The 13,062-nt window shown below is 36.0% G+C and overlaps 1 protein-coding gene across 2 annotated transcripts; it reads right to left on the reverse strand.

Moving 5' to 3' along the window:
• Positions 1-840: 840 nt before the first annotated feature.
• On the reverse strand, positions 841-11,995 carry LOC139976155 (bone morphogenetic protein 6-like). 2 transcript variants are annotated; one of them, XR_011796017.1, is made up of 3 exons: positions 11,245-11,995; positions 6,233-7,428; positions 841-1,463 (listed from the first exon to the last, which is right to left on the reverse strand). XR_011796017.1 is itself a non-coding variant. In XM_071984630.1 (2 exons), the coding sequence occupies exons 1-2, from the start codon at positions 11,576-11,578 to the stop codon at positions 6,581-6,583; spliced, it is 1,182 nt and encodes a 393-aa protein (XP_071840731.1). In that variant the 5' UTR covers positions 11,579-11,995; the 3' UTR covers positions 6,000-6,580. The 2 variants fall into 2 exon arrangements, 1 of the variants encoding a protein (XP_071840731.1); XM_071984630.1 differs by lacking the exon at positions 841-1,463 and having other exon boundaries at positions 6,000-7,428.
• Positions 11,996-13,062: the final 1,067 nt, after the last annotated feature.

Raw genomic sequence — 13,062 nt, forward strand, 5'->3', positions numbered from 1 at the left:
TCCATGTAGCCTCTTTGTACTGTAGGCTGCTTGGCCTTCAAAGGAAATAGTTTTACCAACAAATAGTCTGTTAATTCAGTCCACGAAAATCGAACCAGGTAGGATAAACTTAGCTATTAAACGATTGGTTTGCAAAAGACGAATATAGAATTTGCGGGACACAAAATTGTCTATGTAGATTCAACTAAACGGTTAGTAAGGAACAACCCAGACCGTTGTAAACATACAGAATGATAAGCTATCTTGATAAGCTATTTTGAAGGTGGACACATTGGGTACTGTGTAAGGAAAGTAACCCAAGCCTCGGCAGGAAAACTAATTGGAACCAACTGTATCCACTCTCAACCTCAGCCACCTTTACATCGGGGCTGTAACGATGACACGTCAATTGTATAGGCTTAATTGTGGTGTTATCGAATCTTGTGCAAATGTTACATCGGCTTTTGAAAAAAATTCGAGCATCTTCTGTGAAAGCCAAGAGAGATTGTTGTCGGACAAAAGTGCCAACACTTGCCCCGCCTCAGACGGCAAACTCTATTGCGGCTCCCTCGCCCCTATGTAAGTCATTCGGGGGAATTTAGAATGGACTCTCCCCTCAACCTTCAAACCTTGAACACGTCACTGTCTTGATTAGCTGGTGGTCTATCCCCAATTTGATCAGTGCAAACCGCTCTTTCCCTTCGAACATGCCTATACCAATACGGTTAGGCCCTATATGTTGGAACTGCACTGCTATGGGAACGCCCACATTTATCCAACGTACAGTATATAGTCCTTTTGTAACCAACAGTCTGTATGCCCCGATGGCTGAATCCAAAAAAAGTCAAATCGACGCCGATACAATTATTCAAACTTTATTTCAACATAGTGAGAAAAAAAATACCAGCAGTTTAACAAAAACAAATTATAAGATAAACAGAAAACAGATAGAGAAAAAAAATACTAAAAGCTTTGTTAAGTTGTCTTGTTTTTGTTTTGCACAGAAAGAAGAAAGGCGATAAAAACCAACTGAGGCTGGTAGCTCTACAAACCCCATAAAAACAAGAGACAACAATAAACATATACTTTTATACAAGCATACACACACTAAACAGCTCAATAATATATGTCACGTTAAAGTAGAAATTTTGATAAATTACGACACGATATCACGTATACCAGCCGACGTTGTTTTTCAAACTGTCTGTTCACTTAATGATCGACTTCGTCATCTGGGTCGACAATGACAATGAGGTTGGTGCAAAGTTCACGCGTTTACACGCGCACCAACATCACTGGTTCAAATATCATCATTATCTGTCTGCAAACTTTGACACATTATGATCATTTATCATCTGTCCACCCTCGGGAGTATTGCCACTCAATGAAACATTGCCTTGTTGGTTTCGATGATACTCGTAACCTTTGCATCCACGATGGCGTACGTGTGTGTGTGCGTTTGTGACGCCCAGCTTGTACGATATCTGAAGAAGGGAAGGTCGGACCAATTTCATACTTGGTATGTAGAAGTACCACATTGAGTCCAAGAAGCCTGTAGTTTTTGGTGGAGGTCGAAGGTCGTTCATCAAAGGTAAAATTGTGAAAATCTTGTAAACATGATATTGCAAGAAGGGAACGTTGCACAGATCTCATATTTGGTACGTAAATGTGCCATGTCAAATTTAAGGAGCCCATTACATTTATTGATATTAGTGGAGGTCAAAGGTCATTTGAAGTCAACAAACGCCAAACATTTACTTCACTCCCCTCTTACCTGTCTCTCTACACTAACACATCTCCTAAACATAATGTCGCAAGGGAAGCTTGGAAAGATCGCATATTTGGTATGTAATTGTACCACATTGAGTACAAGACGCCTAATGTAGTGCCATTGGATGGAGGTCAATGGTTGTTTGAGTTCACCAGGGGTCACCATGGGTGAAAAACATGTTTTACACAATATTTCATCAAGGAAAGGTGTCATATTCAGTATGTTGATGTATCACATTTAGTACAAGAAGCCCGTTGTTGAGGTCAATGGTCATTTCAGGGCAGCCTGTGTCATTGTGAATATATTGTTTGTCACAGCAAACTGCTTTTCACTGTATTACTAAGATCAAGTTTGTTGTACACCCTCACTATACATTACGTCAGATTCATGATGAAAACTGCCCATGTTACATCATCGAAACCGCAATGCATTTTTGCATTCTGGTTTTAATCGAGAAATGTTTATATGGTAAAGAACACTTTTGGAAACATCTAATGATTTTATCACAATTTCGGGCAACACTGTTGAGAATGTTCAATGAGTATACGTGCTTTCTAGGGAAAATGTTTAGTACAAAATTCTCCCTAGCTGTCCTGATATTATTCTATATAACTTCTACCCCCCCCCCCCCGCCCCTTCTCCTGCCCACTCACAGTTTTATACATAGAAAACATTCGTAGCCTACGATGAAAATTCCATCGATGACAAATTCTACGATGAAAATGTCGTTGATGAAGTGTTAGTTCAGTACCCTGGTTTACGAGTAAGGTATATATGAAGAGAAAAGCAAATTCTTAAAACTGGTAAAATAAGGGTTGAATTGTTTTTAATCAAAGCAATATTAATGGCTCATCATTACATTAAAATCCTAAGCTCTTCGTGCTATTCGTGGCCTCTCTTCATTGTTTAAATTTCATATTGAAAGCTATATAAGCTTTATTCTATATAATAAATAGACTATAATAATTTGTAAACTCAAATGCACTTTAAGTTGCACGTAACTATCAGTATCAGTAAATAAAATGAATACAAGCACTTCATCAAAATAAAATCCATAATTTATGTTAATTAGATGATCTCAAGAAGTAAATGACAAAATAAATATTTTAACTGAATATTAAGCAATAGCAGCTGCCCCCCTCCCCCTCCCCTCGCCCCATATTCTTCCAAATCTTTTGCGAAGACCTCTAAAACCGATGAGTTCAAAGTTTTCCGCACTGACTCCAACGTACTTGTAGCCAGATCAAGAAAAACAAAATACTCAAACTCAAAGTACTTTGTCTGAGGTTTCTATAAGAGTCCTCTAAATAGTTCTTAGTTATTGAAGAGTGTTATAACATTAGGCAACCAAAATGGTTCAATGATGGACCATTTAGGTCGTTACAGTTGATATATATAGTTAGAGTGAAATTATTATTTCAGTGGACAACGTTGATTCCTTTTACATTTCGGTTGACTCCATGACTATCTGCACAACATGTTTAGGTTGTTAAAAAGATAACTTTAATCAGTTTAGGCGCAACATTTACTTTGATCTGTTGTAGACCGATACAGAAGAAATGACCACTTTCAGTTCAGTTTCGTAATTCTATAGACAATTGCTTTTAAGTTTTTTTTGGGGGGGAGAACCCCCCCCCCCCCAGCTTAAAATAACTGAAGTTCATTGCTTGAAGTGACTGGACTGTATATAGTCTAATACACAAACCATTTGTTCAGTTCCTTAGATTCAACACAAAATGCATCGGGAAAACACAAGACTTTATAGCTTTGAAATGACATGTTTACACATTCACATGGACAAATGATGTTGAATGTCATTCAGTAATGATCTGTTGTTTATATGAACTTAAAAGAACGTGTTTTTTTTTTGAGTTGCGTTCTCTTATAATTTATATAACATAGGGGATATATATTACAATTAAGGCCTGCACTGGAAGCCTACCTCATCATCCATCGTCAAGGGATTTTAACATAGACTTAATACCATTTAAAAGTGACTGGTGAAAGTGTTTTTCTTTAGACGCTGAATGGCTAGGGAAACATTTAGGGACTCGCAGTATTTCTTTCTTTCTTGCACTATAACCATTGGCGAGATTACAGAGGGGCAAGGAGGGTACCGCATCCCCCATTTTTACCAGGCCTTTAGTTGGCTTTTTATCCTATTCGATCGGTAATTTGGTTGTTTATGCCACAGCAATACTGACAAGTTTTATACTAATTTATGATATATAATTTGTAATGGAGAATGTTGTTAGCCGGTGTGCCACATTTGAGTGTGTCAACGGGCGCCGTTTACAGCCCTTCATTGGTGGTAAGATTGACCATTTGTTACTTTAATTATGGCAACACTTTAGTGAAGATAGCATAATGACATTTCAAAAAACACTGCTAGTACTGGGAAATAACCTAAAACTATTGCACCATATGACATTTAGTGGCTTTATAAAATCCAAACCTTTCTATAGGGGAGGGGTCCCCCTCCTAAGACCCCACCCCCTGGTTTTCCCACTGCTTTCAGACATTAAGTCTCGCCCCTGACTATAGCATATAACAACTAATATTCTTCCTATATAAACTAATTCTAAGGTCTCCTACATATAGTGATAGGCCTACATGTTTGCAATTGTTGCAATTTTCAAATGCTAATACCACTCTAAACTGCCCTCCCATACCATGTTCTAATGCATTCGTACTGAGAGTATGAGCAGTTCCTAACCTTTATAAGTTGATAGACACATGATATTTCTACTGTCAGTACGAGTGCTTTGACGCGGAACATGAAAGTACAGTATAGAAAAATCGTCCCAACTGGTTACAGGGCCAACAAATATAATTTGCCTTTGAGCTAAAATGCTCGTAAAAAGGAACTCCATTAGACAGCCTAAGACAAAAAAACAAATCCATGTGGAAAAATATCACAGTTTTATCATTTCTTCATAGAAGTTATTCATGATAAAATGTTTAGTTCATCTTGGAGAGGAGTTGCCTTCATTGCCCTACTAGGTCCAACTACCAGGGAAGTGTACCCCCCCCCCCCACCTCCACTCCACAAGAGTTTACTTCTATCCCATTAACAGTAGTCCCACCTCCTACGTCCCCTTACCAAAGATGTTTTCAAAATTTTCTCAGAATTCCTTGCTAGCATTCCTTAACTTTAAATTATAAAGTCTTGTTTGGTAGTATCCCCACTAGAATAATAAAATGGGAACAGGCTAGACTGAGTTATTGAACCCTTTGTTCGTTGTCTCGCAACTTCAGTAAAGAGAATTAGGCAACAGGTGCATTGAAGATTTAAGTGTATTTATCTGCCGTTCGCTCTCCCGATGGCGATTTGTCTATATCTCTGAATATATATATATACATACATATATATATATATATATATATATATATATATATATATATATATATATATATATATATACAAATATATGTATATATATATATACATATATATGTATATATACATGTATATGTATATAAATTAGAGCGCATGCTCACTTGTACGTTGGTATTGTTTAAAATATCATTGTCCTATTGTTTTTAAGTCGCCATGTTAATGCGACATAACTCCATAAATTATGATTCATTCCTTTCCAATTCAAGATACCAAACTATAAATTTGAACTTCAACAGCTGTCACAGTTATGATATTTTATTTTACGTTGAACTCATCTTTTGTTCAAATTACCTTTCACCTACAAAAAAAAGAAAAAAAACTTGCATAACTTGAAGTTCATATAGTGTTCACGTACCCATTCTGCGAAATTGTAGTACTGACGGAAGAAGGAAAAATCTGAACAAAATGTCAGTGAATGCGCTTTCGAAAATGAACGAAAATGAAGTGTCATTCGATCAATCGTGTGGGTGTAGGAACAGATGGTTGGGCAGAGGAGGAACCTGTCCTCCCCCCCCCCCCTCACTATGGAGTATGTTTCAAGTAGGGATGCACTTCACGGCAGTGCTAAATTATACATTAGATCTATTGTATACCGTAAGCAAAAAGGGAGCCAGGTAATCAAATGATCAAGTTCCATTTAATATACCTCAAAGACAATTGATTTTGTTTTCTCGGAACACAAGTCGACATTTTGACGTGAAAAGTCACAACTGCGTTTCAAACACTGAAACTTTTGTATTGCATTTGTAGCTCATACGGAAAAGTCGTCGCAAAATGAGAATTTAAAAGTCGAAATTGCGAGATGATACTAAGCCACATTTCGAATAACAGCGTCAAACTTTTGAGTGATTCCTCCAAATATAAACGACGATATAGTCAAGATTTTGAAATCAAATTTAACGACAAAAAAAAGTAGGAATTTCGGGAAAAAGAACAAGATATCGAATTCAAATCACATTTCGGAGAAGATAGTCACTACTTGATCATATAGCTTAGTGCGTAATACGTATTGATCAATTAATCTGCGAAAAGCGCCTCTTTCAAGGAATCCCTACTTTTGTGTGACGTCACGGGTTACATACCTGATTCGTAGCTTCGCCTTCTTCCCCGGGTCGTTGTTCGAAATAAACTCTCAATGTTTCATCTCGACAAGATATGCTTGTTTGGCACAAATCACTAATATTACTGTATTGCAGTATAGTCCAGATAACAAAAACACAACTATTCTTTTTCAGACATTTGAGTATTTTAGCGACTCTTCTTTGGCTATAGAGAACGGTGTATGTAAATCGATTAAGAGTACAAGTATACGCAACATTCTCGGAACAAAAAGAGAAGCATAACACATGTATTATTTTTAAATTGAATCAACTAAAATTCATAGAATGTCACGCCATAATTATGTGGCCAGGTCAATATTTTACGTTATTTTATGCACACTGGCATTCCTCAACGACAAAGTCACGTAACTCCTGCATCTCTAAGGTCGGTGGATCATCCTCCGTCGTGTATAAAATGTCCAAATGAGACAGTTTCGTAGGGACACAACATGGCGCCGGATGCAGGGACGAATTAAGACGATGTAGAGAGGATCGAATCACCGCTAGATCATTTCTTGCCAGCGAGAGGAGGCGGTCGTCGGACGGGCAGCTACCGGCACATTGATAGGTGGTATACGTCTTCGGGTAAACGATCCAATTAAGACCGATATCATCGAATGTGACGGTTATAGGAAACTGGCAACATAACTCACTTTGAACGTTGCATACTTGATGATTCGTTACCGCAGAACGCCTTCTTCTTCTGCGACGAAATCTTGGGCTTGTTTCTAGAATCAAGAGCCCTACCATATCGCCGTCGTTTTCAAATGGGCCGCTGTGCACAGTTGAAACCGTACTTGTAAATTGATTTGCGTCTATCACAATTTCAACTCCGAAGTTGCTCTCTGGATTTTCGCACCAAAATTCAACCGCATCGTACAAGTCAAAGTCGATCGTTTGCTTTCGTCCAAAATTTACGGCCTTTGAATCTAATAGAATCAAGTTTCTAGATTTATGATCAAAGAAGTGAGTAATTTGATAAGCCTCCATTCTTATCTTCCCCGGTAAACTTTGTTCGGTTACATTGGTCATGATAACGGGAACGTCAAGTTTTAATTTTGCGGTAACCAAAGTTCCTTCTTGAGGGCAACGGTTTGATATATTAAAGAAGTAACGATACGAGTAGGGCTGGAGAGGTTGATGCCACTGTTCAACGGAGACGCCACGTGGAAGAAACTCTGTTACGGGAAAAACAACAAATAAATACATACATATATTAATGGGGGAGAACATACGTATGAAAACATGTTGAAAGGTTTTCAAGAGATTATATGATAGAACTACCAAAATGTGATCTATCATATGTTTAAAATGAGCGTAAAACCCACTTTCCTTTCATGTTTAATAGACAAGATCATCAACAGATAGATCAAAATTATTCGTTTAACTTAGTCCAGATTGAAGGGTTAATGAAGATTTTTACGTTTTGTCGCCAAGTTGATCAAACATTGGCCTATCCAATATAATAATAATAATAATAATAATAACAATAATATGATAACAACTGATCAAAAGAATACCTTTAGGCACACAATCAATATTGATATTTTGTAGACAGCTCAAAGCTATTCATCGGTTTAGTTTATATTTCTCTACCACATTTAATTTTTGAGAATGACCCTTTAAACAGTTGAGATTCATCTGATAAAGTGACTGGACATAGTAGTCTAACACACATACCACGAGATCAGTTAATCCGATGCAACACAAAGAGCTAAATGGAAAGAAATAAGTTTTTTTTGCGTCTCAACTGTCTTGTTTAGAATGTGTTACATGTTTTGTCAAAGACAGATGGTATTCAACGTCATCTAATGATACTTTGTTGTCTACAAGAAGCTAACAAGACATGTTTTGGTTGAGTTATTAGAAGTTGGGAAAAGACACAAAGGATTAACATTAACTATATAAGAACCTGTACCGATGAGCTGACGTCATCATTAATATAGTCTTAAAGGAGCATTCCGGAGATAAAGCATATACTTTTAAAGGTGGATATCTTGAAATCCGGAATAACTACAGAAACATTACTAGCACCCATATTTCCCATGTTTCCTTTTTTCTTATTTTTCTTGGACTATAACATATCAAGTCTTAAGTTCTGTCTAAAGTCATCCTGTAAATTAACTTGAAGACAGATTGGTAAGGAGTTAGATGAAATGACCGGTATATATATGTAATTTTAGTATATAATGTCTGTATTTAATCCTAGAATTTGTTTTGTTGTCCCTGCACTTTTCATGGTAGCATAAAACACACACAGACATCAAATTGGAAGTTAAAAGCAAAACTATATATTTTCAATGGAAACGTTTCTAACTAATTTTAAGAAATGCTTTGCTAACAGATCTTGATACAAATACATAAATGTATACTAAATGGGTGAAAACATCAGCGTACCATACAAAATAGACCTCCTTTAACATTATATTTGTTTATAGTTAAGGATTTTAACGTGTTTATTGTACTCTCTCGCCTATTGTTTACGTATTGTCACACCTGTACATTTCGGATATAATCAGTAGTAACAAAATGGGTCTCCAGAGTAATTAAAATATAGAATTATGACATCCGTTTCCTGAACTTTTCAAAGCCTTCTAAATAAGCACCTGAATGTAATTCGCAGAAAGTCAAAATGAAATGACACAGAGACTAAGAAAACTATAAAGATACTACCAAATAAGGAGACTGCAATAAAATATTTTTTATGTTCTTCAGAGACAGAATGAAATGGGCCCTCGAGATTTTACGGAAGAAAACAATAGCTGAAACCGCAGAGAGATCAAAATAAACATTCGTTTGCGTTTATTTCAGAAGATTCAATACTACCGTCAAATAGTTTAAGAAATGTTCAATAAATCACAACATCTATTAGACTTGATTTCAAAGAAGGATTATTTAGACGTTTTGTTTAGAATTAGTCCAAATCAGTGTTTTCAAAATATAAACGTTTGCAACTGAATTAAAGATTCTTCTTCAGTTCAAGGAGAATTGACTAGTTTTGGTCATGATGGTGAGTTACATTTATATATGACAGTTATCTCTATATATCATAATAGAGCAATGATAATGATGGTGGTAATGTTTGTGTCGCCTTTGAAATCGACCAATCCTGGCATTGACTATTTATAATCATAATGGGTGAGCATTTCTGATTCTGATCCAAATAAAGATAACGGCGAAACATAAACAAACATGATTAAGGAGAACCGAATCCAAATATTATCATTTCATAAATATAGATATATATTATGATGAACAAACTCTCACGCAAGTGAAGAAGTATAAAGTTTGGCTAAAACTGATATTATGATGTTACTAGGTCTTGAATTTAGTAACTCCTATCTGTGTTCCTTATATCTCATTTATTGTCTTTGGTATTGGCCGGGGTGTTTATTATTAAATGTTATTGCTATAGTGCAGGTGAAGTTCACCGTATGATCAAATATTGGCATAAATGTCAGTAAGAAAGACTTATTAATGATATCATGAAAATATGAAGAAAAATATTAAGAGGAAACTGTAAGACGACATAACGCAGTCCACTGGCATGAACGTTGAACCAGGATACCCACCAAACGCAACAAGCTTTTATAACCTGTTAAGGAACTAAGGGGAGACAGAAGGAGGGGTAGGGGAAGGGGGCAGGGGAAAGGGGGCAGGGGAAGACTATTCAGAAGGAAATAGAAGACACTTTATCGTATAAGATAAAGATTATTGTTGGGTTTGATTCCTCTTTCAAAATATAAATTTAAGTATATGGAGACAGCTTTTCCGTGTTCTTATTAAGTTTAAGAGCAGTTGAATACTTTAAGTCCTAAACTGACAAGGCATAATCTTTACGAAAACATATCAACTTTTGAAATGCTAGTATCCCCTTGATTATATTGTGTTGTTCTGAAACTTTTAAAGATTGCAGTTTAAATCAATCGGTAACGATAGATAAAATCATCTGCTCTAAACGGTGAATTAAATTTGATTTGATTTTGCTATAATTTGATTTAAGACCATCAGTATATTAGTCGTCAATTTGTGCCTTCCAAAAATTGCTAGAAAATTTCAAAAGTAACCTTTTCATAAAGGCTAATCTGGTCGAAATAATTTACAGTCGTTGAAATAGACGTTGGAATAGACGTTCCAACAGACGTTGGAATAGACAATTAAATCGAACAGTTTGGCCGAAAAAAAACGCTTGTTGAAATTTGAGCGTGGTTGACCATATTCTGACTCTCTAGCATGTTTTGGGGGTCAAATACTGATTGACATTTGAACTCAACCGTTCCGTTGGCTTAAGTTCATTGTTTAATAAAATTGTCGTAAATTTTCTCCACCTTTAAGCCAAAACCACATTTTAGCATTTAGAGATATAAATTCTTAAACCTTGGTGAAATGTTATCAATGCATCTGTTAACAACTGAATTTAAGAGTGATGTCAGCATGGCTATTGAGCTGAAAAATGAAGTTTTTGTTCTGATAAAATCACTCAAACATTCTTACAAAAAAAGTTGAATATTGATAAAGTTCTATATGGAGAGAACATTGAAAAGTGACAGGGAAGCAAACATTCCAACTGCATCACATTCCAAGTATAAATTAATAATATAGAAATTTAAAGCTATTAAAGAATGTACTACCGAAATGACATTACACAGGACCTATGTTCCACTTCCTGGAGTATGGAAGGGTTAAGCATGTGATAAAACAAATAGTTTACATTCAACCAACCATATCATGTTGAAGAAGGATCAAATTATTTCTCAACTACAAAACTCAAAACGTTATAATTTGGAGAGTGGTTTTACATATCAATTTCAAAGTTAAATTTCAATGTTTCATTCGTTTAATTAGCATAGATAAACTTAAATATTGTATTTTTGGGAATCTGTACCACTTTAAATAGTAATAAATAGGTTAAAGTGTTCTTTTTTTCTCGAATTTGTTACCGCTTTCTTATATTTCGTATAATAAGGTAAGAATATATTTTCCCAAATACTTACCGCTTTCTTGTACTTTGTATACTTTTCTATTTCCTTCCGTTGCTATAAATTTCTTCTCCTCCTTCTTCTTCTTCCATAAATCTTTGTACTGACTTTTCATAAGTTCAATGTTTTCCGAACTATTATTCATCCTTGATGTTGTTTTATTAGTTCTGTGCAAATGTTTCATGAAGAAACTTTTCGTTACCTGGAGATGTTGCTCATGTAGTTGTCCAGGATTCAAACTGTTCCCTTGACTACGTCCCACGCATCTCCTGCTTGATTTGATACATGGAGATAAAATGATCAAAACCATACCGCCCATCGCAAAACTGTAAATATGAGAGACATTCATCACAAAAGCAAAGTTTTGAATCACTTTAATTCTGATTTCAATTTCGCCCCTAACAGCTAACTTCCACAAATCTTTTATATAGGAATATTTCTTGGTTTGCCTATAATTCTTTTCTTACGTGTAAGACGCTTAATTCGCGCGTGTGCTTGTTAAAGTTCCCTTTTTTTTTTGGTTCCCGGCGCAAAAAGCAAACTACTTTAAAAGCTGCAAAGCTCCACTTGCGTACGAAAAACGGATAACTTAACTGATAGAGATCGGCTGTCGGCTTCTTCACCGAGAAAGGGGATAACTCTGTATAAGAGAAATTGGAGAACTCGTATATCCCAATGGAACTATATACTAAACTCCCACGCGTATATTTATTGTATATTTAAGCTGCCAAACAACATGTAACCACAATTTCCGGGTGTCATGTTTTATGAACCACAGTCCACCGACACGTGCCTTTGAAATTGTAGCCAATTTTTGGTATATTTGACAAGTTCTTTAATGGGTTGACGTTGGTTCCTCGCTTCAGATCAAAGAAGATAGATAACCACAAATTACGTTCATATTAAATAGACATAAGCAAACTGCCAACGTTTAATAGGTGAGGAAGAGGAGAGATTGCGTGTGAGGTCTGCTTCCTGAACTGCTATGGGGAGAGGTAATATACCTTTATGTGTATATATATATATATATATATATATATATATATATATATATATACACACACATATATATATATATATATATATATATATAGCTGTGCATAGGCGTAGGAGCCCAATTTAATTTACAGGGTGTGAGGGTGGGAGGGGGGGGGGGGCTGTAACGATTTGCCCGAAAAATACACCCAAAATTATTCGCGCGCTCCGCACGCGTTCAACACCTTAACGTACATATCATATGGGAATGCATCGTTTATTACATCTCATGCCAATAACATACAATCATTTTCAATGTTATTGCCCTTCCATATTGGTTATAATTTTTGGGAAGCCGTTACAATAATAATGATAATAATGATATAAGTTTAACCATAGAAAAACACATTGCAAATTATTTTTCTTTCAGTGGGTGCCTGAAAAATTCTCAGCATATTGCCCGAATTTTCACAATAATATTTGGCTGGGGCTGCAACCCCCAGCCCCCCCCCCCCGCCTCCTATGCCCCCCCCCCGCCTCCTGTGCCTATGGTTATAATAATATAAGTTTAACCATTGAAAAACACACTGGTGAATTACCGAACATATAGGTGCTGTTGCAATTCAAATCACCAGGATTTTCAGTCACCGACATCCCCTCAAACAGTAACGTTGTGCATATTATGCATGACTGGTTGAATAGTTTAGCTGTTAAAGAAAGTTCTCAATGAAACATGTAGGTTTTGAACTGTTACCAACCAAATGTACATGTACCACGGCTCCACTGTTTGTTAATTCTGATACACAGGTAGGTAGCAGTATTCAACTGTTGTAACGTTTAATACTCCCTATACTAGAT

The sequence above is a fragment of the Apostichopus japonicus genome, chromosome 2 (assembly GCF_037975245.1).
Source record: "Apostichopus japonicus isolate 1M-3 chromosome 2, ASM3797524v1, whole genome shotgun sequence".
NCBI classification, from domain to species: Eukaryota; Metazoa; Echinodermata; class Holothuroidea; order Aspidochirotida; family Stichopodidae; genus Apostichopus; species Apostichopus japonicus.